General features: G+C 39.7%; 3 protein-coding genes across 5 annotated transcripts in view; all 3 read right to left on the bottom strand.

The window, feature by feature from the left end:
* Positions 1-3,168, bottom strand: part of LOC137983140 (NLR family CARD domain-containing protein 4-like) — a 19,673-nt gene extending 16,505 nt beyond the window's left edge. The window contains exons 1-3 of one of the 3 annotated variants that reach the window (XM_068830320.1): positions 3,096-3,154; positions 2,874-2,953; positions 207-870 (exon numbers count right to left, since the gene is read on the bottom strand). In XM_068830320.1, coding sequence (XP_068686421.1) covers positions 207-846 — 640 coding nt within the window. In that variant the 5' untranslated portion in view covers positions 847-870; positions 2,874-2,953; positions 3,096-3,154. The other 2 variants (XM_068830319.1, XM_068830318.1) reach the window with 2 other exon arrangements.
* Positions 3,169-6,473: 3,305 nt separating this feature from the next.
* Positions 6,474-21,404, bottom strand: LOC137982259 (vacuolar protein sorting-associated protein 26C-like). The gene is made up of 11 exons (XM_068829338.1): positions 21,282-21,404; positions 19,261-19,454; positions 18,105-18,204; positions 17,010-17,090; positions 16,603-16,677; positions 14,940-15,020; positions 13,860-13,929; positions 12,330-12,356; positions 10,957-10,979; positions 9,807-9,909; positions 6,474-7,154 (listed from the first exon to the last, which is right to left on the bottom strand). Exons 1-11 carry the CDS (start codon positions 21,333-21,335, stop codon positions 7,072-7,074), a joined length of 891 nt encoding a protein of 296 aa, XP_068685439.1. The 5' UTR covers positions 21,336-21,404; the 3' UTR covers positions 6,474-7,071.
* Positions 21,405-22,728: 1,324 nt separating this feature from the next.
* The window catches only part of LOC137981834 (rho guanine nucleotide exchange factor 12-like), a 73,311-nt gene continuing 68,539 nt past the window's right edge, over positions 22,729-27,500 (bottom strand). The window contains exon 66 of the mRNA XM_068828876.1: positions 22,729-24,329. Coding sequence (XP_068684977.1) covers positions 24,153-24,329 — 177 coding nt within the window. The 3' untranslated portion in view covers positions 22,729-24,152. The remainder of the gene's footprint in view (positions 24,330-27,500) is intronic.

Here is a 27,500-nt window from a genome sequence, read left to right as displayed (position 1 = left end):
ATTCTCAGCTCACTGAATTTATTGCCAAGGATCAAGAGCTGTTTATAGAGCCATCAATGTAAATTAACTATTATTGTAACATTATGGCGCTCTGTCCTCTTTTCAACGAACAAAATCGATGGGTGCACAGAAAATAGCAAGGCTAGTATCAAAGGCTCAAATGCAGATGAATTCAATAATGAAAGCCCAGTAACAAGGTAATGTACCTTCAAGTTGTTCAAGCTTGTCCTTGGTGCTATCATCATCTTTCTTCCACTCTTTCAGCAACTTACAATAATGCTCTTCAGCATCAGGATCCATGCAATCAGTCTTCAGTCGGCTAATTGCTGATGTATAACTTCCTGCAGATCCAAGTGCTAACAGTGCATTGCTGACATCACACCACAATGCATGGAATGTTGGCTCGTCAATGGATGCCTGGGTAGCGTGACCATAGACATTGTTTCTGTAATACTTGATTCTTGCTATGTTGGCCTCTATGCTGTTATCAGAAGCAGGGGGAAGGATGTCCCAGCTTCCAGTGCTGGCAGGGGCACCCAAGCCGCATATGTTCCTCAGCAGTACCATCAGAAGACTAATGTCAAAGCTAGCGGATGAGACTGATGATGGGATAGTTGGGTACAGCTTTCCCCACTGTAAAACATTTAAAATCTTCCTTTTTCGCAGGGACTGCAATGTAGTATGTGCTGGTGATGTTGCCAAAATCCCATGCAGATGGCTTGGGGGATGTATCCTGTCAAAGGTGTCTCTAAGCGCCTGAGTTCCCACGTCCACTAAAAGACGACACAACCGTGCATAGTTTGTTGTCTCCTTAGTGGATGAAAATGATGGTGCAGCACTCGCCATCTTTTAACCTGTTTATTTCATCAACTGTAAGAAAAATTGACAAAAGAGGCTTTTAAAAAAAAAAAATACATCGTTATGCTTTGGTTCCTGAGATTGCCAAAAAGCCTTATTGATATTCACTTTTCAATGGGTTTCCACATTAGGAGACTCTTATAGGACTTTGGAGATATATCAAACCAAGTGCATCCAATTCAACTTCATTGTAAGAGAAACCACCCAAGTGAATGCTGATGACAATTTTTCCTGCATATATTTTAAAACACCTTGGAAAAATACTGTGCATAAGCAAAAAACCAGGAATCAGGAATGCAGAAACGGAAACAACAATTTGAATCCACACTTCAATAGACCTTATTCACTCATAACATTCTCTTTCCTCACTACAGATCATGTGATAACACTCTGGTGATTTGATCCTTTGTCTTGTTGATTAAAAAGAGTACATGCAAGCATGAATAATTATGTCTGCATCACCTTTTTAATGGACAGAACAAAGGACCAAATCTCCTGAGTATTATCGCACGATTTGTCTTTGGAAAACAAAATAGACAAGCAAATAAGGTCAAAATCCAAGCAATGAAAGTTGGTGTCAGTAATGGCGTTGAGGAACACAAGAACCAGTCCTCCTCAATTGGCAAACAAAGGAGGCTTGTGAAAACGTACCTAGGCCTGGGCTGCACTAGAACAAATTTTTGTACCACAAAAAATCTTGGTGGTAATTTTTTGAAAAAATTATCTAGCATTCCAAATTTTTGAACAGGTGCATTAAACACAATTATCATTTCCCAAAATGCCAGTGATTGATGTAAACATCAATCATACAAATAGTCCCATCGTCAAAGAGAGCTCATTTTTTCCCTTTTTTCGACTTGTTGCTTTCACTTGGCTCTGGAAAGCTTGCAACATTGCTCAGCTCTTTGATCGTGGAAATAGACAAACCAAGGGAACTCAACCTTGGAATTTGGGGGGGATGGGGGGTTTGCTGTTCCATTTTATTGTGTTCAAGATTGTCTGAGGACTTCAACTGCCATTACTCACAACGTCATGTATAGCAATCATGACAATAAATCTGTGCTCAAACGCTTCAAAGCTCAATGCTTTCAAAGCAAACCTGGTCATTTATCAGTGAACTCACACAAAACAGAATGCTTATTTGATTAATATAAAATGAATAAAAAATTCACTTATCATAAGCCTGTATGAATGGCAGGATGCATTGATAACTACGAGAGAGTTCTGCTGCATAGAAGACGCAATGAAAAAAAAAGAACAAGCTTATGCCTGACTAGATCGTAATTATTTTAATATGCTTAAACGCTGAACACTACAAAACATATATAGAAAATGCATCGGCTGGTAATTGCAGGAATAATTACAGTAAGAAAAAAAAAGAGAGACTCGAACCTGCCCAAAAACATCAGTTATGCCCCACTTGCTTGCCGATATTGCATGCTAGACCTCTAGGCAAACCATGGAGTGGCTGTTACCTTGGTGTTATTTTAAAGAAGTGTATGGGTGCCTTTGCATATCATTGTTTGCAATATTTTATCTAGATAGATTGCTTTTTTTTTGTTTTTTTTTCATTCTTGGAAATCGAACACATTTATGTTGGCAAACATAAGGATTAGCACGATTTACAACAGATTACCGACGGTTTTTATCAGTTTTTCACGATTTCGTCGTGGAAGTAAGAGACAGCGAATTCGTGACTTTAATTTCAATTGGCTGTAAATCGTGATTTACCGTTGAAAACCGTTGCAAACCATCTTAAATCACTCAACACCCTATTGTAAACAGTCAGTGAAACGTTGATCATGTCATTTTAACAAACCTCAAGTGCACTATACAGTTTAAAAGTTCTACCTAAAAGTTTCAGTCTTTCATCATTGTTGCATGGTATGTCAGTGAGGTCTCAAAAGTCCACAGTCTAGTGACTCCTGAGAAGTAACATTAATGGTCCTTTTTTGTTGCAGAACTCTTCATATGATTTGCGAGTAATGCCATGTTCAAGAGCGAGTTTCTCTAACCTTGTGGACATGACCAACTGCCCGAAATCATCCGCACTCATCTCATCACTGTCAAGTTGCCGAAAGGAATACCCTGGCAACTGTGAACGAGGAGAAACGAAAACAGCTACCGAGTTCGAATTAGAACGTCACAGTCAGAAGAGAACTTTCTGATATTCACACCAACAGGTTTGCTCATAGTGGGTACCGATGGCTCGACAAAATCAACGCAACTTTGCTTACCGTTCCTTCCGTGACTCACCCGCATTATCTTAACGAAGAAAGAGAAAGTGCAATGGAAGCATCTGATCACCCCTGAGCAGGCGCTAGTTACCATTCCACAAACAGTTGCATGGTTACATAATACAACACATCGTTAGCATGCATATGGGGCACTTTATACACGACCTTTCGGGCAACCCTAAAACCCGGAATCCGGAATCACAGTACAATACAGAGAGTAAAAACTATCCTAAACATTCATAAAAGCTAACCTTAGGCCTAATTGCTAACCTTAGGCCTAATTAGGCCTAAGGTTAGCTTTTATGAATGTTTAGGATAGTTTTTACTCTCTGTATTGTACTGTGATTCCGGATTCCGGGTTTTAGGGTTGCCCCGACCTTTCCATTCAAAATGGCAACGCTCTCCAACTTTTCCTTCTTCTCAGATGAGAAGATATCAATCAAAATTGGAGAAAACCACATTCACTCTGTCCACATAGAGTTATTTATGTGTTAACAGAGCGTTTTTTCACTGTTAATAGGGAGCTTACGAAACGAGAACGACGACGGCTACGAGGACTTCAAATGCACCAAAACGTAAAACGCACGTGCAGAGCCATTGTTTTTTCTCACTAAACCTATTGTTTTGTAGCGTCGTCGTTGCCGTCGGCGTCGTCGTTTCGTAAGCTCCCTATTAATCCAAACCCGACCTCAACGCATCCCGCAGAACGACGCGAAATAATAATTATTAAAGTTAGCCTGAACACAAATCCGTCAGTCCCGACTGAAATGATTATTTGTTCGTCCCGTCCCAATTAAATTCCCATGGCTAAGATTTACCAAGTTTCTGAGATAAAGACCGAGTTTCATGCTCTACCGACTGGGCACAAGATACCCAGGTGCAGGTGGAATCAAATAACTCATCTAAGATGTTTTGTTTATGATACAGTTCCAGACTCTCCGCTCACAGGGTCCACTCTTTCATCCATCCACCGAGGAAAAAGAAAAACATGCAAAAAGGGAGCAAATGAATTCCTCACCGGAACAAATTGTTTATTATTTATTTGTTTGAGCAGGTCAAGTTTTGGCAGCTATTCAGCTGATGTGGACCTGCTATACCCACCCACCCATATACACACAGCCACAACATCGGGAACTTCATCCCCTACTCTTCTCGACTAGTGTGTGGGTTCTTTAACGTCCCACAGGGAACTAATGAACATGGAAGTTTTTTGTGAGACGGGACCTCCGGCTTATCGTCCTTATCCGAGAAGACTTGAAAGTCTAACCATTTGCGGATGTAATTACAAAGGCAGCACTTTCTCCTCAGTTATTTAAAGACCCTGAGTGTTGGTCCGGCCGGAGTCAAACTCACGACCTCCCGCATGGCAGCCCGGTGGTCAACCAACTGAGCCACCGGTGCGCGGTGTGACGGTGAAAATCCTCTGTTTCCGGTCAGTGTAAAACGCAGACTGCAGACCGGGGGTAAAATGCAGACTGAGCTTATAATTTAACGATTGAAAAAGCCCAAACCCATTAGAAATGCTAACAGTTAAACCTAAATATTGTTTTAGGCCTAATTAGGCTTCACTGTTAGCATTTCTTACGGGTTTGGGCTTTTTCAACAGTTACGTTATAACCTCAGTCTGCGTTTTACACTGACCGCTCTGTTTCGTCCGCATTTGGCCGGTTAATTAAAAGGAAAGTGGCACACTTCTACGTACTCCACATTAGAGGCAGGAAGCTACAGGTCTCAAGACAAGCAATATAATAGGATGAGATGAATACCTCTGCTAGTTGGGATCTTTATTCCATCCGTGTAAAGAACAGCTTTCACAAAATTCGGTACATCCGAATTAACACATAGGTTACGTGGATTGAATCACCAATAGGAACCATTTGGTGTGAGTCTTATGGCAAAGGTGCACGATATGAAAGAAACCTGACTTTGAAGATAAAGGAAAGGAACTTTATTGAAAGTGTCTAGTCGTTCTAGCGCTAGAGCACTAATTAAGGACACTGCAAACTGAAATGAACAATCAACGTAAATCAAGTCAAATTTTGGTTTTTGAAGAGAGGGGAACACCCGAGAAAAACCTCTCGGTGCAGAGAAGAGACCCAACAAACTCAACCTACATATGACACCTAGTCCGGAATCGAACTCGGGCCAAATTGGTGAGAGGCGAGTGCTCTCACCACTGCGACATCCCTGCACTAATAAGATCCTTCAATGTTAAGGAAAAGGAAAGGAACGTCATTTTAGTGTCTAGTCGCTGGAGCACTAACTTGGGACACTAAACTGAAATTAACAATTAACGCAAATCAAGTCAAATCACGATTTTCCGACTACTACAGATGGCAACAAACTTATATTTCCTGGAAGGAATAAAGGAGCTAGGAACGCCAGAAACGTTTTTGAAATATGGTACCCAGGTCGTACGCGACCTCTATTTTTCTAACCATCTTTGGCAAGAAATAACGTGTAATGCAATCCTAAGGAATCAGCATTGAATTGGGGTATAAGGCCTGACCAACACATCAGTTTGCTAGTTCTTCCTTATACGCAAAACTATGTGTTTAAGAGATAATGGTCGGCGAGAGGTATAGGCCCCGCCCAAAGCATCACAAACGCTTTAACGTAAGATAATAAATCTGGCAGCACTTGCATCTGAAACAAATATTGATGTGTTGGTGTCATGTTGAATTCTGAAATATTCTATTCACCATTGTGGACGTTATAAAACGAAGTTGACGAAAATAGGGAGAAGCTCAATTCCGTTCGGCAACAATTTACCTCTTCGAAGGGAGAGGTGCTCCTCATACTCATCTGGACAATTTTAAGCAATTGTTTCTTATAGACACCTGAAAAATTCAGGTGGTTTGAATGGGATTCAAACCCATGACCTCTGCGATGCCGGTGCATTGCTTTACCAACTGAGCTATGAAGCCACTTAGTTGGGAGTAGTTCAATTTGTTGGTTTCATGTGTTCCCGTGAAAGGACTAGATAAATAAAATAATGATAATGATAATGATAGTGATAGTGATAGTGATAATGATAATAATGATAATGATGATGATGATGATGATGATGATGATGATGATGATGATGATGATGATGATAATAATAATATTAATAATAATAGAACTTTATTTTCACACGATAACGTTTAAAGCTGAATAGCTTGTGGGGTCGTGCACAAATGAAATCAAATCAAATTATTACATATGAAATCATAATGGTTCTGTGGAGAGGGGAAAACTGGAGAACCCGGAGAAAAACCTCTCGGAGCAGAGAAGAGAATCAACAAACTCAACCCACATATGACGCCGAGTCTGGGAATTGAACCCGGGCCACATTGGTGGGAGGCCCATGCCATCCCCACACCTCCAACCCACACATCAAATACATACATTTATTCCAAGTTGCCACTTGTTGGAATTCGTTAACCAATCGTTTTCCTGTATCAATATTATAAAAGTAAAAGACAAAACAAAAGAGTTTCACAATGAAGTGTGCGATGGTCAGAGGAGAATATCTTTCGAGAACACCATTCCATAGATAGATTGGGTGAGTACAATATGGGAAGTGCCATGGCATAGCATAAGATAATCATTTTAGAGATTGAGTTCCTTCTTAATTCTGAAGGTGCAGCCGAATTTCGTTTCATTCTTTCTCAAAACGGGAATAACTGAGATAACTGTGAGCTTTCTCCTTCCAAATTATGGTGATGTCAAACTTGGATTTCTGTTTACCATCATTATTCCAGGTATTTGGCTAATAAACCTATTCACTAACGAGATCAGCGGCCACAATCTTTAACTAAAACAAAAGATTTAATAAGGAATATTTAAATTTCCAGACAATTTGTTTTGAGACACCAACTTGGCCGTTGTGACGTCATATTCATACACTCTATACAACTCGCACTTGGTATGTGTAGCCAAGAATGCTGATGTGTGAAAAACTAGGAATGGATCAAGCTATCCAGCAAAAGCACTACAGTCTGATAATCTTGATTGGAAAGTTCTCTGTAATGAGATGATCGTCTTGAAGAATTATCACCACATTTACCTCAAACTCTGAAAGATAAAGACAAAAGTACAAAGGTATCTAAGTCATTCGCGGGACTATTAAGCTAGTCCAGAAATAATCTGAGACCTATAAAGGAAGCGATTCCATTGGAACAAGGGACTGCAAAGATATTTGAAGTAGGGAATAAATGAGGGGAGCCCTTCTATGCTCCAGTTTATGCAAAGGCAGAAAAATCTATTAGGCGCCCTTTGATTGTATACAAGTTAAGGGCTATCTTAGGCTCTGTTTCCTATCGCCGTTAATCCATCTCAGGTCACCTGATCTGAGCAAGAAAGAAAATGTTTGCGCGACTATTTATTCCGTTGTTGTCACGGGGGCGCATTGACGCTGACCGCCTGCAAAAAGTTGCTCACGTTAACCTTCGAACGCAGACGGATATCCGGCACATGTCTCTCGCCGCCAAAAAGTGACTTCGAAAACTAACTTTCCGCAAAACAAAAGACAGCGGGAAACACCTGACAGTTGCATGCTTGGTGAATAAGCAGCGGACTTGGGAGCGGGACGTCGCAGATTAAAACCGAATCAACACTCAAGAATCTTAAGTAAACAGCAGGAAAAAAGTTTCCTTTGCAAATATTTAGACTTGCAAGTCTCCTCGAATAAACCCAAAGTTCAGCGTTTATAGGAAAGATTCTGAAAGATCCACCGCACTAATAAACCACCGAGACAAGTCATGCAAATTATGAGTAATAAAAATGCCAACAAAAAAAAAAAGAATCCTCGATGATAACTGAAAAGATACAAGAAATCGACAGCTACCAATAACTCGCTTAACTACCTCGGTCAGTTGGTCACCACAGACAACGACCATTGTATGAAAAACTCTATATCGTGCAGAGGATCCATTGTTTGGAATCTTTTAGAACCATCCGCTATCAGCGCTAGAGATTATGCTAAAAGGGCAAAAAAAGGTCCCTCTCCCCGCCCTCCGAGGAAACTTGAACTTTAGTGAAGAGTCATGCACCGCAAATGGGTTCCCAAATTGATAGCGATCTTGTCTTTTATTGATTTTATTCATGTCTTTTTTGAATTTTTATTTTTCCTATTAACATTTTTTACAGGGCCCCATAAGCTACATTAGCTTTAAAATCCACCGTGTTTAAATAAAAGATGTTGTGGTTGTTGACCAGATCTGAAAAATGACAATGTTGGGAAACTTAACAACATTGTGCCAAGAGGCTCGAAAGAATGCTTTCAATGAATGTGTACAACCGGAAGTAACATTTCACAGTGAAACATAGTCGCTAAGCGACACTCAGCTGCAAAAGCTTGCAACTAACCAGAGAAAGATGGAACGAGTTATGGTTGACGTTACTCTTAAAGATAGAAACAGACAGACATGGAGAAGAGGGAAAACAGGAGGGACAGACAGCAACGTAACCAATTAGAGCATCAATTAGCTGGTCATGTGGCACAACTAATAGGTAACAGGTGGAACCGCGGGTTACGGAATGGGTCCCAAGAGATAAAACGATCGGGAGGAAGGCCTAGAGCAATATGGAGGGATGAATTAAGAGGGATGGATTAACAGGTTCCACCTGGTTGCAAACGGCAAGAGACTGCGATTTGAGGAAGGGGAAGGAGGGGTTCCTCTTTTCAGCGCGAAAACCACCCCACCCTGATGAGGATAATGTGATCATGACCTTTACTAGCCTGCGCTACAGACGAAACCACACCTCTGGTTTGGTACGTCTGCGAACCAGTTCCGAAATCCTTGTTCTGAGCCCCCAGTAGCGTACCAGGATTTGAGTACGCGCCATGATTGGTCTGTTAAGAAATACAATTTTTCGAGAAAACTGGTAATAGCCAATCAGGTTAAAGGGAAATTTGAAACGCACTTCCGCTTGTTCGTTGAGTCCGTTGGGGGTCCAGAACAAGGATCTCGGAGCTGCTTCGCAGACGTTACTAACCGATGTTAGATTACGACTGAGACGCAGGCTAGACCTTCACCAATGACCCAAACACTAATTGAAAATTAGAAGGATATCGTATGAGTTCGAGATTTGTCCATTCTTTACTATGTCTTCAAAGGAAGCTGCAGGAATTAAAACAAGTCTAAATGTTTCGAGTGAAATTCACCTTCAGAACACAGGGGATAGTATCAGAGCTGAAACGGTTTCAAGTAAACAAAGTGTATCATAATTTTGTTTTCAATGGTTCTCAGATACCACTGACATGAGACAGAGAAGCCACTGAAAAGGGCGTGTCACACCCCCCTCTAAAAGGAAACTCCTCTCCAGCCAAAAAATAAAATTTTCACCATGAAATTTGCTTGAAAATATTTCTTAGAAAGCGTTTGTATCCGAAATAACTGAATTTCTAAATCGTTTAAATTTGACTTCAAATTTCCCGGACGCCGCCATCTTGACGTGTTACGATTGCCCTGTTGTTATCACACAAAGGCTCTTTACGTGAGAACGATGACGCAATTGTAACACGTTATTAGGGAGTTTAAACATGCGACACATTTTTTCAAAAAGAAATTTCAACCAATTTGATCGACAATATTATTTTCTTTCAGCTTAAGTCAGTATTCTGTAGCAGGATTATTGAATAAAGGATCTCGAGGTATAATCCAAAGTGAATTTCAAAAAACCCAAGTATCTTCCCGTTTCTCCCAAATAACATCTAATGCTCACCTATTTTAAAGTTTGCTGTAGTTAATGTGGGGCATGTAAAGAGACGAGGAAAAATCATGTAAAGTGGTATTCTTAAACCACGGCAAACATCGCCTTCTGCGATCTGAAAAAAAAAAAAGCCAAGAGACACCAGTTTTAAAATTAATAGAGACCAACAAACGACCAATCTGAGGATGTCACGTGATCACGATCTTGCGGTGGCGTTTGCAGTTTGCAGTTCACGTTTAAACGGCAGGAAGGGCTTCTAGCGGTAAACACGTCAAAGAGTTGTGCCTATTTTCGAAGCATCATCTAAAAGATGCAACACGCTTACGGGCAAGCGGCAAACGACAGGCTGAAAATTGTGTAAACATTCAAAAAGCTGGTTTCATTTTTTCAAATTTCTGGGCCGTAAGCTACAAATATCAATTTCTTAAATAAAGAGGCAAGTCAGAATGAGAAACTTCTACTCTTCTGAGACAAGCAGAAAACTGCCGTTTGCTGTTTACCAACACCTTTGTAATCAAATGAAACCATGTTGTCTCGCAGTGATGAGCGCAAATTTCTATTGCGTCGAGAAGCCTGAAAATTTTTCAGGACGTCAACGGGATTTGAACCCGCGACCTCGCGATACCGGTGCGATGCTCTAACCAACTGAGCTATGAAGCCACTGACGTTGGGAGCTGGTCACTTCTGAGTTCACAACTTCCTGTGATAAGTAAATTTTCAGGCTTCTCGACGCAATAGAAATTTGCGCTCATCACTGCGAGGCAACATGGTTTCATTTGATTTCATACCCGCAGTGCAATATATTGATGTATTTCATATATATATTTCACTCATAATTACTTATCACGGGAAGTTGTGAACTCAGAAGTGACCAGCTCCCAACGTCAGCGGCTTCATAGCTCAGTTGGTTAGAGCAACGCACCGGTATCGCGAGGTCGCGGGTTCAAATCCCGTTGAAGTCCTGAAAAATTTTCAGGCTTCTCGACGCAATAGAAATTTGCGCTCATCACTGCGAGACAACATGGTTTCATTTGATTTCATACCCGCAGTGCAATATATGATGTATTTCATATATTTAACACCTTTGTACTCTATATTTTTCCAAGCAGGGTTTTCATCAAATGTCCAAAACAGGCAGTTCAAACTACACTTTATTTCCTACCTGGATATTTTGAATCTCAGTGGCTAAAACAGAAGGCAAATTAAAGTTGATTAGAGCGGTTTTCAGTGGAGTGTCGTAAAACAAATTCCAAAGTGATTACTTCAACCAATCACAGCAGATGCAAACAGCGTAATGAACCAATCCAAATTCGTAGCAATAGGCCTTTTGCAAATTGTGATCACATGGTACAAAAACCGCCAAACAGAAACGCAAATTGCCCACTGGGATATCTAAAACAAAGAAATTTAGATTAACTTCCTTTGTTTTAGACGACCCAGTGCGCAATTTGCGTTCCAGTATGGCGGTTTTTGTGCCATGTGATCACAAAGCTGCAAAGGGCCCATTCCATGTAATTTGCTCAAAGGGCGGAAAAAATCGGGCCTGCGAGTCGCGATTGGTTTTGGTGTTCCTTCCCATTGGTTGACAAAGTGGCACGAGATTTTTAGACCAATCACCAAGCGTAGCAATTGCAATCGCCTAATTGCTTTTGACAGTCACTTGAAAACTGCTTTATTGATAGTCAAAAAACTAATGTGCACGCCATGCATGAAACTTCAAGTCAGTTTTTCAACTAGCAATGAAGCAATAATACTGGCAATATTATAAGGTAGGCAGAATTTCATGAAATTCTGTTTACTTAACTGATTGCGCTCTCATTTAATTTTAGTTACTACTAAAGTTTTTATTGTATTAGGTTTCTTTTTTGTCAGCTTCAAGTTGTAGTGTTTGTTAGTGTTGCAGATTGTCTTTTGTGAATGTTAACTGCACGTGTGTATGTTCAATAAATGTTGGATTTAAAGTTAAAAAAATATGTATATGTGTATATAGAGAGAGCCAGGCTTTATAATCGCCAACAAGCCAATTAAGAGTCAGTGATCATCAAGTGTCTGGCACGCAAACCATTAGATTAGTGCTCCATCCTTAAAGTTCTTGGTACAGTAGGAGTTGTAGATCAGTAGGGTTAACAATACTGTATATGACTTGTGATAAACGCAAGACATATGATGTGCACGATGTACTGGCATTACCACAAAATGGTCATTCTTTGATTTAAATACAGAAATAATTGACTAGGTCAACTGCGAGTGAGAATTTTCCGTTCTGAGCATGCGCACTTCCAAAAATGTTGGCCTTCAAACCTTATGCACAAATTGCTCAGTATGGAACTCATACTCGTAGTTGTCCTTGTTCTCTGATCTAAAGGTCCCCTATAGTTGCATTAAGAACCCCTATAGTTGCATTATTGTATCATTAATTAATGAATTTACATGGGTATTCAAGTCACTTGAATATCACCTTTCTTTTAGCAGTCTCCATCATGACTTATTCATGACTTACATCTGAACACAAATTAAGCTAATACTGGTACTCACCATCTTTTGAATACCCCTCTGCACAACCTGAAAAAAAAAAAAAATGTCTAACCTAAACTATTCTTGGTTTCCACTCATATGATCAACAGGAAAACAAAGGAAAACATTTGCATAATAATAGATGTCAATTTCCAGAGGATTGGGTCGGAACACCAACATGGCTGCTTTGACATCATGTGAAAACAGAGGATAGCAGTTTACTTCATGCTGAAAGTACTCCTGAAAACCTACTGAATCCATATCCAATTATGAATTTGACCCTTTAACTCACTCCAGAGAGTGACACATAACACATTTTACTCTGTATAACACCAGATGATTTCACTTGTCAGTGGGATCCCCTCGGGAGTGAAAGGGTTAACTCAAGACCATGTGCTGAATTTGTCATAACTTGGACATCGGTTGTCCATCGTATATCAATGATGACTGCGAGGTGTTAAGTCAGAAGCAAGTAAGCCCTAATGGACCAAAGCTAACATTTGTTAGCTCTTCAGAAAGCACAAAACTGCAACCCCAATTTCTACATACAGTGTCCGTTTGCAGTGGCCCATGGTCTTGACATGTGTCTTCTTTGATACTCTTCCATTCTTCTGTTCTCTACAACTTCTATTTCCACAACTTAAACTAACTTTAGGGGGTTAGCTCTCGACTACCAAACTGTTGCTAGGGAATCCTTCAAATAATCATTTCTTGAGTCCCTTTAACTCTGCAGTTACCATTTTATCGTCAGGTTTGTTCTATTTAAAATTTTGTTTGTCTGGGTCGACTCAACACCATATTTGGTAAATCACCTGACCAAAACAGAAAATGCCTCAAAACTCAGCGAGTTAACTATATTTTTCACAAATTTTTAACGCGACAGTACGAGAACAGTTTAACACAAGATCTGTAGCATGGATTTAAAAAAAAGTTATTTTTCAAAAAAATTACCGGTATCACGTCATAAGGCCCTCTTTTGACACCCTTTTCAAAATATCGGGTCCATTTTTTGTCCAAATAGAAATTCCATACAACAGTTTGTGAAAAATGATGAGATGGTTCCCATCTGGTGAAAAAAAACGCCTATTCCTTTTGTTCCCTGAGAGTTTTTGCATGTTTTTCACGCATGGCAGAAGAATGGGACTTGTTGCGCATGCATATTCTGATTGAAGTGATGTAAGACTTCCATTGAAAAAGTCACTTCATAGAACCATCCATGCAACCTTCTTGTGAGACTCTTTGACTAAAAAGCTTCCTTAGCAACCATTGTCTTTCTGTAGTTAAGTGCCACACCCTTAAAGTTGACTATTTTTTGTTTTTGCCAAATAAACTACTCATTCAAATCACAGACAATCAGTTTGTTATGTGCAAAATGAACACTGGCAGAAGTACACTGTGCTATCTAGTCAGTCTTGCTTTCAAGTTTAAACCAGTTACATCATCTTGGTACTTGCTCTAGTGCATTGTCAGGGGATTTGACCAAAAGCATTCCTTCTTACATAATAGTCATCAACAATCCTTAGTCAGTAAGGTCAGGGTGACATCACCTACCACATGTCTCTATTCTCAGAAGCTGCAATTCAATAGATTTAATTGGTTTGTCTGAGTGTACAACTTCCAGCTGCGTAGAAATGGAAAAAAAACAAAGAACTGATAAGAAAATAACGGGCCTGTGTCACAGTAGTGTAGTCCATTTTGTGTAGTTTTGCCAGTTTCTCAACCTTAATTGTGATGTTAACTAAATGTTAACCAAACATTTACTTTTAAACAACAAAATCAAAGCCTCGTGACAAAAAGCATCTCCCTACCATATACAATACTAAAGTTACAAACATCAGCAATAAACTATGATCATTCCCATGATCGAAAGGTTCATTCTCCCATCTAGTACCATACAGTTCTTTGTAATTTATCAAGATCACACCTCTAAAGTTAATTCTCAATCCCTGTTAAAATGACATTTCATTGAAATTGTAAGGAGAATATACATACTGATCACTCCTGAGAGTCAAAGGGTTGAGCTTAACAGTTTTCAAAAATCCAAATGTTGCAATCCATTGTAATCTTCTTCAGTTTTGTCCATCCCTGCCTCCTTCTGTGACTGCTTTTTTATTCAAACCATTGATGTTTTCAGTAGTTATTTTCATGTTTTGCATGGTTTGGTTGCTCATTCTTATAGTAGTCACTGAATTTTGCTTAACTTTGTGACACTTTCCTTTTAAACACACAAAATCAAGGGTTGAATGACTAAAGAGACCGCTGTATTGCGCTGACGAAGGTGGGTGGAACTGATTACAGCATAATGAACTGTACATGCTTTGTGAAAGACAAAACAATGGATTATCATTGCGTTTTGACCATTACGGTGGTGACTGTGGGATATGTTAGTCTCATCATCAGATGGTAACCACTTCAGCACCCAGAGTAGAAAGTCTCTTTGGCATATTCTGTCTGATTAAGGGGAAATGTTTTGTGCAGTGAAGCTAAACCTCCACCAACAATCATCACCATTGTCATTGTCGGTATCAATGTCACGGTCACCTACTTTACATCGTCATCCTCAAATCATCATCATCATCATCATCATTATAATGGTCATGATCGTCATCAATAACATAACATGTTACCTACCTCTCCTGTGAAAGGCTTAGCAATGGAGCACTGTACATTGTCCAGTTCACCCTTCACTAAGAACTTCGGAACTTTAACTCTCTACAAGAATAAATAATATTGATACCAAACCCTACAAGTCAATACTAGCTTAGAATGCAATGAAACTACATTACAACTACAACACAAACTGCTGTGTTGGTGGGTAGAGGAGCACTTGGTAACAGCCAAGTTTGTGTGGGTAAAATAAAAAATTACCCACCATTAACAGTCCTGGGAGGGGTTGCGGGCAAATTATGGGTGTGCATACGCCTCTCCCAAAACAGATTTCAGAGTACAGACTCCTGGGTCTGCCTATTACAGATTGATGACCGCAATGGGCAATCTATGATTACATATGGCATAGTTTGGTTTTGCTTAAAATAAATTGCCCAAACATTGCTGAAATCACACATTGATTTCCCATCACACAAGAAAACCTTTATCCAGTCATCGGGGACATACAGATTTCATGGTTGGGTAAGTGACTTTACATGTCCACTTTCCAGCTGGCACACAACCTCTGAATCAATTAAAGGACTCAAAATATTTCAAGAGACAAAACATATACTCACTATAATTTTCTCCGTTTTTACCATGCATCAGTAATTAGCAAGTGGTGGAGCCCCTCATGTAACTGGGTCATCAAATTTGCTGGGCCAAAAGTTCTAAGATTTTAGCCTTTTATTGACCTGACTCCACCTTGATTTCTTATCTTTTTAAGCTGGAATGCTTCATTTCAGAGAAATCAAAGTGTGAGATAAGCCGATTTTGACAAACAGTTTTGATGTGGTTTCTTTGTTTGTTTCTTTGACAAAGTTAAACAATGGCCTTATCAAATGCCTGGCTTCTCTGTTGCGAAGGCTGCTGATGGTTTTGAAGTTGAAACCTTCATCCAAGATCCTAGGTATTGTCTGTTTATTCTCAAGTGTGTTTCATCATGTCAAATCAGGAAATTAAGTTGCCACACAAAAATGCCCAAAAACCTAACAAGAGAAGGACTGGCAGGTCCACTAAAAGTTGCATTGTTTTCACCTCAAAATTAGCCAATATCAAAAATACCATAATACTTTTTGTTTGTCCCTCCAAAATTTTGCATAAGCATTGCTTCCAGTTTCTCTTGGGACCATTATAAGTCCCACGAGAAAATAAAAACAATGCTTATGCAAGATTTTGGAGGGACAAACAAAGAGTATTATGGTATTTTTGATATTGGCTAATTTATCTTGAACCCCCTGCAGTGAAGGCAAATTTGACTAACTTATGCCAAAACTACAAGCTTACAGGAAAAGGGTGAAAGAAAAATTAAATATGTAACATACAAAATGGGATTTGTAAAAGCATGGCAATGGGTGATAAAAGGGGTGCATAAAAAGGAACTCTAAGTGTTGCTGAATTGGCAGAAAATTAGGTGTTACTAAGGACAACGGCTGCAGAAACTTAATATAGACTAAATTACAAATTCCAGTGAAACAAAATGAAATTTCTTTTACTCATTAAGGGTAGTAAAAGGTTTATACATGGCAAAGAGAGGAAGCCATGCTACAGTATTAACGGTATAAAGCACTTACATGTAATGACAATAATATTGTCAACTACGCAACAAAGCAAGTTTTCAAAATTAATTACAGCTGTAACCAAGTACCTCTTTCACATTTTCCAGAGACTCTGGTGTTATGGAAAACTCCACAGGTTTGGCTTCTTCCTTCTTAGATGGTGTCTGTAGACAGTATAACATTTAAAATGGCAAAAGATATCCAAATACAAGAATCTTACTGGTGACACTCAAGCAAAATCTTGTGTTGTACGCCAAGGATTACAACATTTGGGTGCAAATTCCCCCACTTCTCCCATAATGCCACCCTTTCACCCCCAATGCCCCCCCCCCCCCCCCAACTCCTTTTATGACTTAAGCCTCTTTTATGCATCAAATTCAGTCCCATTTTGGAAAAAAATAATAGTTGTGACAAAATTAAAAGTTGTTCTCCCACCGTTCTTAACTAATCTTTTTGTACATGACAGATGTATTCATTTCAAGATAGATGACATTACCTTGTTCTCAACAATAAATTCTGCTTGGCTTTGAAGATCTTTGTTTAGCAATGGCCTTTTCATTTCAGCTCTCAGATAATACTAAAAAGCCATAAAAATAACATTAACCTCTGCTATGAAACACTAACAATTTAATAATAATTTATTCCTTTCTCTGCTCAGCATGCAGTACCTATCCTATGGAGACCAACAACTTAAAACAGATCACTTCTCAGGCATTGATTGGCCAAATGATAACCTGACTATCACTCAAACTAAACAGCAAGGGAAAAGGGGACGTTATCTGGCCAATCCATCAGAAGTGGTGCATTTTAAAACCTCCTTTAAAACTTATGCTAGACAGGAAGACATCACTTCAAAGCAGACGTATTTCTTGCAAGCAAAGAAAACTGCATCATTAAAGACAGCTTAATAAACAGCTAAATTGACAGCACTTTTACTGGCTTTCTGTAGTCATTCGTCTTTTTGTCTTTGTCAGAATACATGTAGTACTGGCAATGATTTCAATGCTGCACAAGATTACATTTATAACACAGGTAATATTAATTTTCTTGGCCTTTTGTTTTACCCTTGGATATCAATACAATACAATACAATACTTTATTGACAACTCCCCATGGGGGCTTTTCAGTGACAATGTAATTAAAAGAGGTAACAATAATAATTATAAAAACTAAAATCAACTCTAAAAACACTATATTATATATATATAATAAAAATTAATTGAATACATAGGATAAAGGGAGGAAAATCAACCTAATTTAAGACAAATACTTTTTTAAAAGATCTGATCTAAGATTACGTTTAAAACTACTTACACATTGACTTAATTTCAATGTAGGGCTAATAGCATTCCAAATACTTACAATACGATAATAAAAGGACCTCTGGCCGGTTGCTGATTTACAGAGTGGGATGTTTAATTTTTGTGAATTACGGGTCGCTCGGCCACTAATACTACCCCTAGAGATAAACTTATTACTTAAATATTCAGGTGAGAGACAAATTGCTATCAATTGATATCAATAATTGTCACAGTTACCAATCCACCCCACAGCAATACTATGTGGGTAACAGAACAAAATTAACACAAACCTGGATGTTGACAAACACTCCATGGTAGGTCTCATATAGTGGTTTGTTGCCTTTTGGTTTCAATGGGATCTCAAATGGAAGCTCTGTTGTGCCATTAGGTGTAAACATTGCAGTCATTGAAATCTATCTTTCTCAAAGAGCATATTGCATGTCTAGCTACAATAGCTCATGAAAGACTGTACCCTCTAATCCAAGACTACACTGATTTGAAGTGCAATGGTTGCATAAGGCCTGCCCAATGGAAAATACTGGTTCCCATTTTGTTGAACAAAGTTAATAACTAGAAGTGCGACTGTCTGGGAGTTCCCTGTGACCTTATCAAGTCAGGAAGGTGTAGTAGTTGTAAACTGCATCTTGCACCAGTGCAGTCGGGCGTGGACCGAGTCAGTTGATGTCAACTGAAGTTGTTGCCCTAGTGGGGAGTGGTCATACATTCAAGTAATTATCATTACAATTAATAATTACATAATAATAATAACAGTAATAATAATAATACTAATAATTATTATCACTAATTATTACTCGTGGGGCTGAAGGGGAAAGAAAAGGATGGAGAAATGTACGCTAAATTCTCTTATCTCTGCCCCACCAAGCCTTATCAACCTCCCCTCCCCCCCCCAACAAAAAAAAAAGAAAGAAAGTCACTACATGTCTTCCCATGTTTTCACTTGCAATTCATTGCCTCAAGATATGGAACATCATTTGCTTGGGGACATACAGAATGCATAACCATGACACACAAAATTGACGCAAATTAATAAATTAGTTCCGCCATATCCTGCAAACACAGCTGCTCTTTGTCGTTCACCACCACTCCAAGAAAGGGAAAGTAGGAAGGTGCTATCTTTTGAGGTGCTAAAAGACCTTTTTGCATACATGGCAGCAAGACATTATGGGATTCTCAAGGGGCAAATTAATATGTATTTGCCCCCTTGGTATCCCATAGCAGCTATTTGAAACAACAGAAGTAAAAATGGCAGCTATATCTGCAAAGAGGTCTTGACTATTAGATGTAACAACAACAAACTGCTGTAATAGCAGGCTATCAGTAAGCAAATGAGTTACAATCCCTCTGTCAAAATGCATAATACTAATAAAATCAAGATGTGAATGAATAATAATATTGTTATAAAAACAGTGCTGGATTGAATGGTATAATCTGCCAGGCTTGGCAACCTCCAAGGAGTAATTCACCAATTGAATTGGCTTGATTGAGTTGTAAAATGCTTCAAATACTCCCACACTTTTTGCACTCAGTTGCAGATTTACTACTCCTTCCATTACAAGGGTAATTCCATTGTGGGAAAGTTCCCCACGGCTCTGCACCACAATAACACCCTTGACAATATCCTAGACAACAGCAAAAATACAAAAAAAAAAAACATCAATTTGGTTTGCTGTAGAGATTTTAAACACAGACTGCAATACTTGTGCAAAACAGCTTGCTGTTCCCAGCAACAAAATCATCCTTTGTGACTACTATTATTCAACAACTGCATTTCTAAGTGAAGGTTTGGTACCTGAGACATCCTGAAGCTTCCACTATTGACAGCCAGCTCCAAGATGGAGACTGCACCGGTGGCTGGCAAAACCTGACAAACCACCCATGAGCCCCTATGTAGATAGAGGAAGAGGGGGGGGGGGGGGGGGAGGAAGGGAAAAAACTGCTAAACGCTGCACACAAAATGGTCCTTTTTCCCACAACACCAATGAATAAGCTCTACAACCCACAGCATGAGGAATCCAACGAATGCGCAGATATAACAAACCACTAACAACAATATTGATTGCAGTCGCTCAAAAGGGTGAATAGAGACTACTTAAGCTCACAACAATGAACTAACTGCCTTCCACAAATGTGGATAAAACAGACAATCATGTTTTTGAATTCTTTTTTTACATGCCTAGTTGGATAAGCTGCTGATTAACCCTAAGTTCTACCCAACATAACCAGAAAAAATTGACTCTTTCGACAAATGGTGTAGGATAAACAGGTAAAGAAGACTATAAGGATTGATGCAGGGAGGAGATACTGTACTGAAGACAGCGGGTCTAATTTGCAGGTCGCAGGTCGCGGGTTGCAGGTCATTGTTTCACCAATACAGAAAGTATCCTAAACATTCATAAAAGCCAACCTTAGGCCTAAAAACTTTTGTTTAGGCCTAATTAGGCCTAAGGTTAGCTTTTAAGAATGTTTAGGATACTTTCTATATTGGTGAAACAATGATCTGCAACCCGCAACCTGCAACCTGCGACCTGCAAATTAGACCCGATGGATGAAGAAAAATCAAAACAGTTAATGCTTGACAGTGGATTTGTGAAAAGCAGGTTATTATTATTGATCATGGATAAAACTGTGGAAACACTTTTAACTTCCATGTCCTAACTAAAAACCGATTTTTACAAAAAGAATGTTCCTTTTACAGTTGTATACCTCCTCCTCCACCCTAAAAGACAATGTTGAGAACAAGCTGTGCACTCGCTGACAACATTGTGTCATTTGGGGTGGGATGAGGGAGCATTATTAGCTTTCCATTTATGTAATGACAAAAAAAAAAAGGGCAGAAAATGGGAAAGGCCTCAACTGGTTTTGTCCAGGATTGTAATTTACGATTGGGTGATGTAAAATAACTGGAAGAATACGACGGGTGTAAAACACAGGTTTCAATTCACAGGTCACTCGTTGCAGGTTACTGTTTTACCTTTTTGAAAGTAATCCAAAACCCTCAACTTGGCTAACCCTAGGCCTAAAAGCCAACCTAAGGCCTAGGGTTACCCAAATTGAGGGTTTTGGTTACTTTCCAAAACGTAAAACAATGACCTGCAACGAGTGACCTGTGTTTTAGACCCGCCGGGAAGAATGCCGGTTGAACAGAATATTGACAACTGAAGTGCACAATGAACGCGAACGTCCGAGATGAAAATCACCTATTGAAGTCCAAATAAAACGTCAGTTTTTAAATGAGGTCACTAGTGAAGATTTTCATACAAAGATATTGGTAGTAATCCTTCAAGTAAAGGCTAGAACATTGATCGACCAATGAACTCCGACAATGATACTAACCACCTTTCCCAAACCAAGCCCAAGGAATCACTTGCAAAAACACTACTGCGAAATGCAAGGTCACTGATTAAGGATACGAGTTGTGAACCAAAATGAAGAAAATTAACACTTACACCCTCGTAATAGATCTTGTTTACCCTTTTCAGGCGGATCTCCAAGGTCGCCATTTTGAAAAAGACGAGCCCACCTGCCAAAATAACTGCTAGGCAGCAGACATGTTAAACAGTGAGTTATTGTTGGTTTATGGCAACACAAATTGTTTTTAATTTAATACCGCATTCCACCACTTAACAATCAAATTCTGTGTTTCGCCACAAAACCAGCTCTTCACCACAACGTCATTACAATACTTGTTCTCCACTCGGTGACGAGTTCACTGTCAGAGACAACCCAACACGCTTTTGTTAATTGATGCCTTGTGAATAACATTGTGCAGTCATCTTGCTCTTGCTGCGGCATCCGATACCCCATAAATTCAATAGCAGAACCCTCGGTGGTTTCACGTCTTACCGCTCTCATCCTGACACTTACTAAAAGGAAAACTCAGTTAAACTATATTTTTTTATCGTAAACTACATTTATTACGCTATCGTCTGATGTATAGTTGTTAGAATTTTATTGAAACTAGTGCGTGTACGAACTTTTTCCATAAGGACACCCGCGAAGGTGGGAAGTAGCCTCAACTGTTGACCCAGGGATTTCCTGTGTCTACTTTTGGCGCGAATTTTGTTATTGATCCGGTCCGAGTTCGATCTGATCTGGTCTGATCCGGGTTTGCCAACTCCTGGAAGCGAGATGACTGGCATCCATCCTTCACCAGAGAGCCAATCAGATTGCATGATTCGCCTGGGTACTTTCACTGGATAGGAGAACACTGTCGATTTCTAACAATTTGTTTGACTGGGGAATTCTTAGCTCAACTATGGAATTATGGTATGCCCTGAAAGCGTGGATTAAACAAAATGTTCACAATGTAGAGATTCTTTCCATCAACTTGTACCTTGATGACGTGCCATAATTAATATGCAGCTTTTAAACTAGGAAAGCTTCTCAATGGTACAGGAATGACTCTCGCCTTCCACTACTGTCTCGAGAGTTTCTACCTTTTTCGTCAAATCGAGTACTGAAGTTGTTTTCTTTGGCTCCCTCCAATCAGTAGCCTTAACAGTTAATTCAGCCCTCTCGTTTTTCACCGTTTTTCTCTCGTTTTTCTTTCAATCGGAGAGATCTCAGCACTAGAGTCTGGAAGACAAACATGGCGGCGCACAATAACTTTGTTCTTCCAACAATGAACTACAACTGAAATTTACACAAGTGTACCAGGAAAGATCTTATTTTGCCCCCTAGAATCTTCTTGTTAATGTAAACAGCCTCTTAGCTTTCGAGTAAATAAGGCATTTCAGGTCGACTACGTGTCTTCCATCAATGACTTAATTTAGTTCGAATTCTCGCTGCAGCAATTGTTTTGCTTGCGCTTTCCCTCAAAGAAATGTTCACGCTTACCCTAGCCCTCCCCCTTCTCTAGGACTACGCCATTAGCAATGACAAGACGAAGATCACTTCCTCTCTAAAATTCGTCTTTATTGGGTAAAAAAGCAGCCAATAACGGTTAAAAGTTTGTCAATCTGCCCAGAGGGCAAGACTTTGGACCCTGGAACCGGTCATCCTGTGCTACGAGATGACCGAGATTGCAACAACTGGTGATCTCGAAAGGAGGACGCCCAACGTACAATTCATTAATAATCAAATCAGGTGAAAGATCTTCTACCGCCATTTACAATACTGTACACAAGGTATGTTACGGAAATGACATTATCAATCGTCTTTTGTACAAATGCCATAAACGTCACATTTAATCATAGCTCATTTGGACAGAAGAATTTCTCCTCTGAAATCAACGAATGAAAATTACAAAAACGACAGTCACATTTCGAGAGCAAGTGCTACACACTTCATTCATTTTGTAACAAGGGTCACACGCCTTTAGGAATATCCTCTTCACTCCTACTTCGACTAAGGATTGAGCGAGTTAGTGGACAAATGCATTCCATTCAATGTAATAGCTCCCAATAAAAATCGATTACCGAAATATTCCGAAACATCTATTGCGAAATAGTTCCAAAAAATGAGCCCCGGGCTGATTTAGTGGCAATTAAATGAATTGCACTCAGTTCCTTTCTATGAAGAATTTTAAGGTTTTTCGTAAAACATTAAATAAAATAAAGCAGCTTTTCAAAACTTTACTACAGTACATGTTGATAGTTAAAAATTCAATGAACAAGCTAATTTAAAACTGTGACAATTTTTCAACGCGTGAACACTGCTCTCTATAGTGTTGTCTCTTTGACAAACAGAGAAAGTCTCTTGAGTTCCCAAAACGTGATGTCACCAAATGCCAATTTGAGCAACTGAGGGATTCTTTAAGAGCTTCAAAAGGGATTTAGGATAAGTTCGGTCTCTTCTTCGAGTACCGCAAACAGTACTTGTTCATGTGTATTGACCAAAAAAGCAGAGTTAGAATTATGGTTACATTAGGCCCTTTTTTACGTTAGCGACGCAAGAATGAGCACTAGCAAATCACGAAGGCGCGTGAACATGTTATTAGAAATAACTTTTTTCCACGTAAAAGGTACTAATTATTAAAACTCTACTAAGTTTTAAATACGTTGGTTGTGCTGATGCTTTCGCCGCTTGTAAAAGCCAGCCTTTTGCAGTTTCTTTCCATGGGGAAGAACATTAACCAATCTACCCAAAACAAAACGACATGTGAGAAATCTTCATTGAAAGCTTAAGAAGAATCGAAAATATTTTCCCGTGTAATATCTTCCTTTTCTTATATGAGGAACAAGCCAATTTTTGGTTCAAAGGGGAGCTCTAAAACTATCCCTTCTAATTTCTCAAACTAGTGACATCATCAGTTTAAAACTAACAATTTGTGTTCGTTGAGAGAGCTGTCTTCGCGAGCGCATTTATGTGTCACTGATCTATATTTGCGATTGGGAATCGTACTCTGCTCCATCGTCGCTCCAGCAGGCCCAGTTGGGGGAACGACTTCCTCCTCCTCCTCCTCCTCCTCGCCTCCATTGTGCTGTTTGAGTTTCTTCACGAGAACGCCACGTGTTCCGAGAGGAAGCCGTTGAGGATCGGTACCCACTGGAGACCTGAAGATGAACAAGAGCATGGTAAGAGCAAAGAGAGTAAATAAAACGAAAACATACCCATGCCTTACAAGCACTTTAGAGGTTTAGAGACGATAAACACACGACGTCGTTGACGTCACGAAAGTAGGGAGCTTAAGCAACGACAACGGCGACGGCAACGAGAACGTCACGAATTTGCATATTTTGCGGTTAAAAACAATAGCTTCGCACGCCCTGCACGTGCGTTTTTCACTTTTGTCCATTTCGTTGCCGTCGTCAGCAAAACAACAGAGAGCTTTAGATTCTAGTACGAGAACGACTACGAGTACGAGTTTTGACTGCCCGTTTTTAGCGAAACTACTAAGAAAATTTATAACCCGTACGCTTAATCTTACTCTTTGTTAGCAGTTTAGGTTGCTCAGTTATTCTTATTGCTGGTAACTGAGCCTTTTTGCTCATCAAAAAATGCCAAAACTGCTACCGTGTTGTTGACTTGTTTTGATTCGACGACATTTTTGCAAAACCTCGTACTAAAATGACGACGGCATCACGTTTTTCCCGCCAAAATGACGCTAGTTTGCGCGCGCTCACTGTTGTCTTAAGAGAAAATCTCGTACTCGTAGTCGTTCTCGTACTAGAATCTAAAGCTCTCTAACAACCACGGGCCGGTTGCTCGAAGCCTGGTTAGCGCTAACCGTTGGTTAAGAGGTATCAAAACCTATAGGTTTCCATGCCATTTTAACGCTGGTTAGCGCTAACCATGCTTCGAGCAACCCAGGCCAGGTGATCTGGTGACGTAATTTGGAGGACTGGGAAGAAAAATTTTAACGCCGTATCCCACAACCGCGCGCGGCCTTAGGTGTTGTCAAACTCCATGCAGTATTTCTATCACCAAAACTCAACAGATCATTCCGTGTCTACCACATTTCCTGTTACTTGAATGAACATTCAAGTAGACCCGACGAGATCTAGCCTCGCCTCTGCCATGTTGAATTAGAAAATAAGGTCGCGCGCGGTTGTGGGATACGGCGTTAAAATTTTTCTCCCCAGTCCTCCGAATTACGTCACCAGATCACCTGGAACGTGAAATAGCCAAGTTTTTGGTTTTACGAAGAACGCCAGCACTTGAGGATAAATTTTCATTTTCTCTCCTAAAATGGAGTGCCGTTCCGACTGGTGTCATCTTTGAGGAATTACCACACCCTTGTCATCTTAAAAACGTTCAAATAGTCACGAAGCGATTAAAATCACACAAATTTATATTTTGAGATGACGTTCTCGTTGCCGTCGCCGTTGTCGTTGCTTAAGCTCCCTAGTATGCCACTGGTATCACGGTTCTAAATCACTGGTATCACGCGGTTCTAAATAAGAAGAGCCACAGAGCAGCCGTGTCGGTCTCGAGACCGAGGCCAATTCTTTCTTCGTTTTTTTTAGTTCAATAAACCAATAGAACGTCTTGTGACGTTGGTTGAGCACGTTGGGTAAGTCCTTACCGATCACATGACCAAAAAAAACAATAAACGAAATCTTTTTTTACTCTTCCGTAACGTGACTAAAATGTACCAAAACTTAAGATGCACGCTTTGTTAATACTGAACACTATTATTTGTTTGCATTTTCGTTGACACTGCTGTCGAAATAGCGGAAAATGTATTACACACATGTATATATTTAGAACATGAAAGAATGCGTTTAAAGCCGTATGAAAATTACAAAGACCGAAACTATATATAGAGATGGGTTAGTCGATATGTTATGGAAGACACGATTAGTGGATGGGAGGACTCGAAAGCGGACAACTGTCGGTATCAGTATTTGACGCAAGACAAGACGCAACCGTACAGGTTTTTAACATCAAATGTATAGAGCGTCACATTATTAATCTCACCAACGTTTAGACATGGAAACTGCAGACTGGTGATACAAAATGGAGCCTGGGTCTCCAAACATAGCTCACAATTTATCGTAGAGAAGACAGCCAAAAAAACGTTTTTGGAAGGACCATGCAAGTACGAAGAAACAAGTGTTTTAACTTAAATTACCACAAGAATTTAAAGCTATAGAGCTGTGCGTGGTGTGCACAAGAAAACCGAATGACTTACCACGTGCTAGACGTCGTAGTATTCGGTGCCAATTGCGAGATCTGGATTTGTTAGCATCTTAAGTAAAATTAAATAAGCTTCAGTTACTGGTTAGAATGGGAAATGCAATGGGGGAGGGGATGGTAGCTAATCAGAACAAAACTCCCCACACCGGTTAAGGGCGACATTGATCATTTCCACGTTGTGTCTACACTGGATGAGGCAGATGGATGAAAGGTTAAGTAATTGGTCATGTGCTTAGAATGTATATCATTAGCGATGTTCTAAACGAAAAATGAACTGGTAAGAAGGTCATATCAACTGGGTTCAACTGGGATAAAGAAGCGGCAGAGACTGTGAACTTTGAACGCAAATGAAATTAAGGAAACGGGCATATAACAATCGCTTAAACAAGGGAGCTTGCAGCTGGTGCGACCAATTTCTCGTCTTCGTTCCCGGTCATCATTCGTTTTGAACACGGCCAATGGAAATTAAAAAGTAACCCTATGGTCTTTGTACAAAAGTACCATTGCGCTTTTCATAATCACGTGGAACGGACTCCATAGTTAAAGTTGCAATCAAGGGTTTATTTTCACTCATGTCAAAAACAGACAGTAAGAAGAGGACTGAGTCAATGGGTCACATCCCGCAAGGCGGGCTTCGGGCTCCGGGCTCCGGGCTTCGGCAGGGTTTCGATCCACTTTGGTTCCGGTGTGCCATTCACTTCCGAGCTGCCGAAGACAAACAAAATAGCCTTCAACGAAGCCGTTGATTCAAATTTCAACTTCGGAGTCCCCATGTTTATAAAAGGCGCAATTGATGGTTTGCATCTAACGTCACGGCAGCCATGTTGGTGTACGGAACAATGCAATAAAATGTCTTTGAAAATTTGACTCTATTATTATGCAAAACTTGTGGGGTTTGTACATCAACATGACCGTCTCATCACGTGGATACAAACCAAGAATAGATGGTAATTGGAAAAAAAGAAATGTCCAAGAATGCATGGGAATGAGATGAACGTTCACTTTTTGACAAACTTCACGAAGTGTCGAGTTAAGTTCCAAGTGTCAACTATTTCAGTACTTACAACAACTGAGTTGTTATCGCT

Source organism: Montipora foliosa, chromosome 13, assembly GCF_036669935.1.
Source record: "Montipora foliosa isolate CH-2021 chromosome 13, ASM3666993v2, whole genome shotgun sequence".
Classification (NCBI taxonomy): Eukaryota; Metazoa; Cnidaria; class Anthozoa; order Scleractinia; family Acroporidae; genus Montipora; species Montipora foliosa.
Note: the sequence above shows the minus strand (reverse complement) of the source record. Positions and strands in the feature narration are given on the sequence as shown.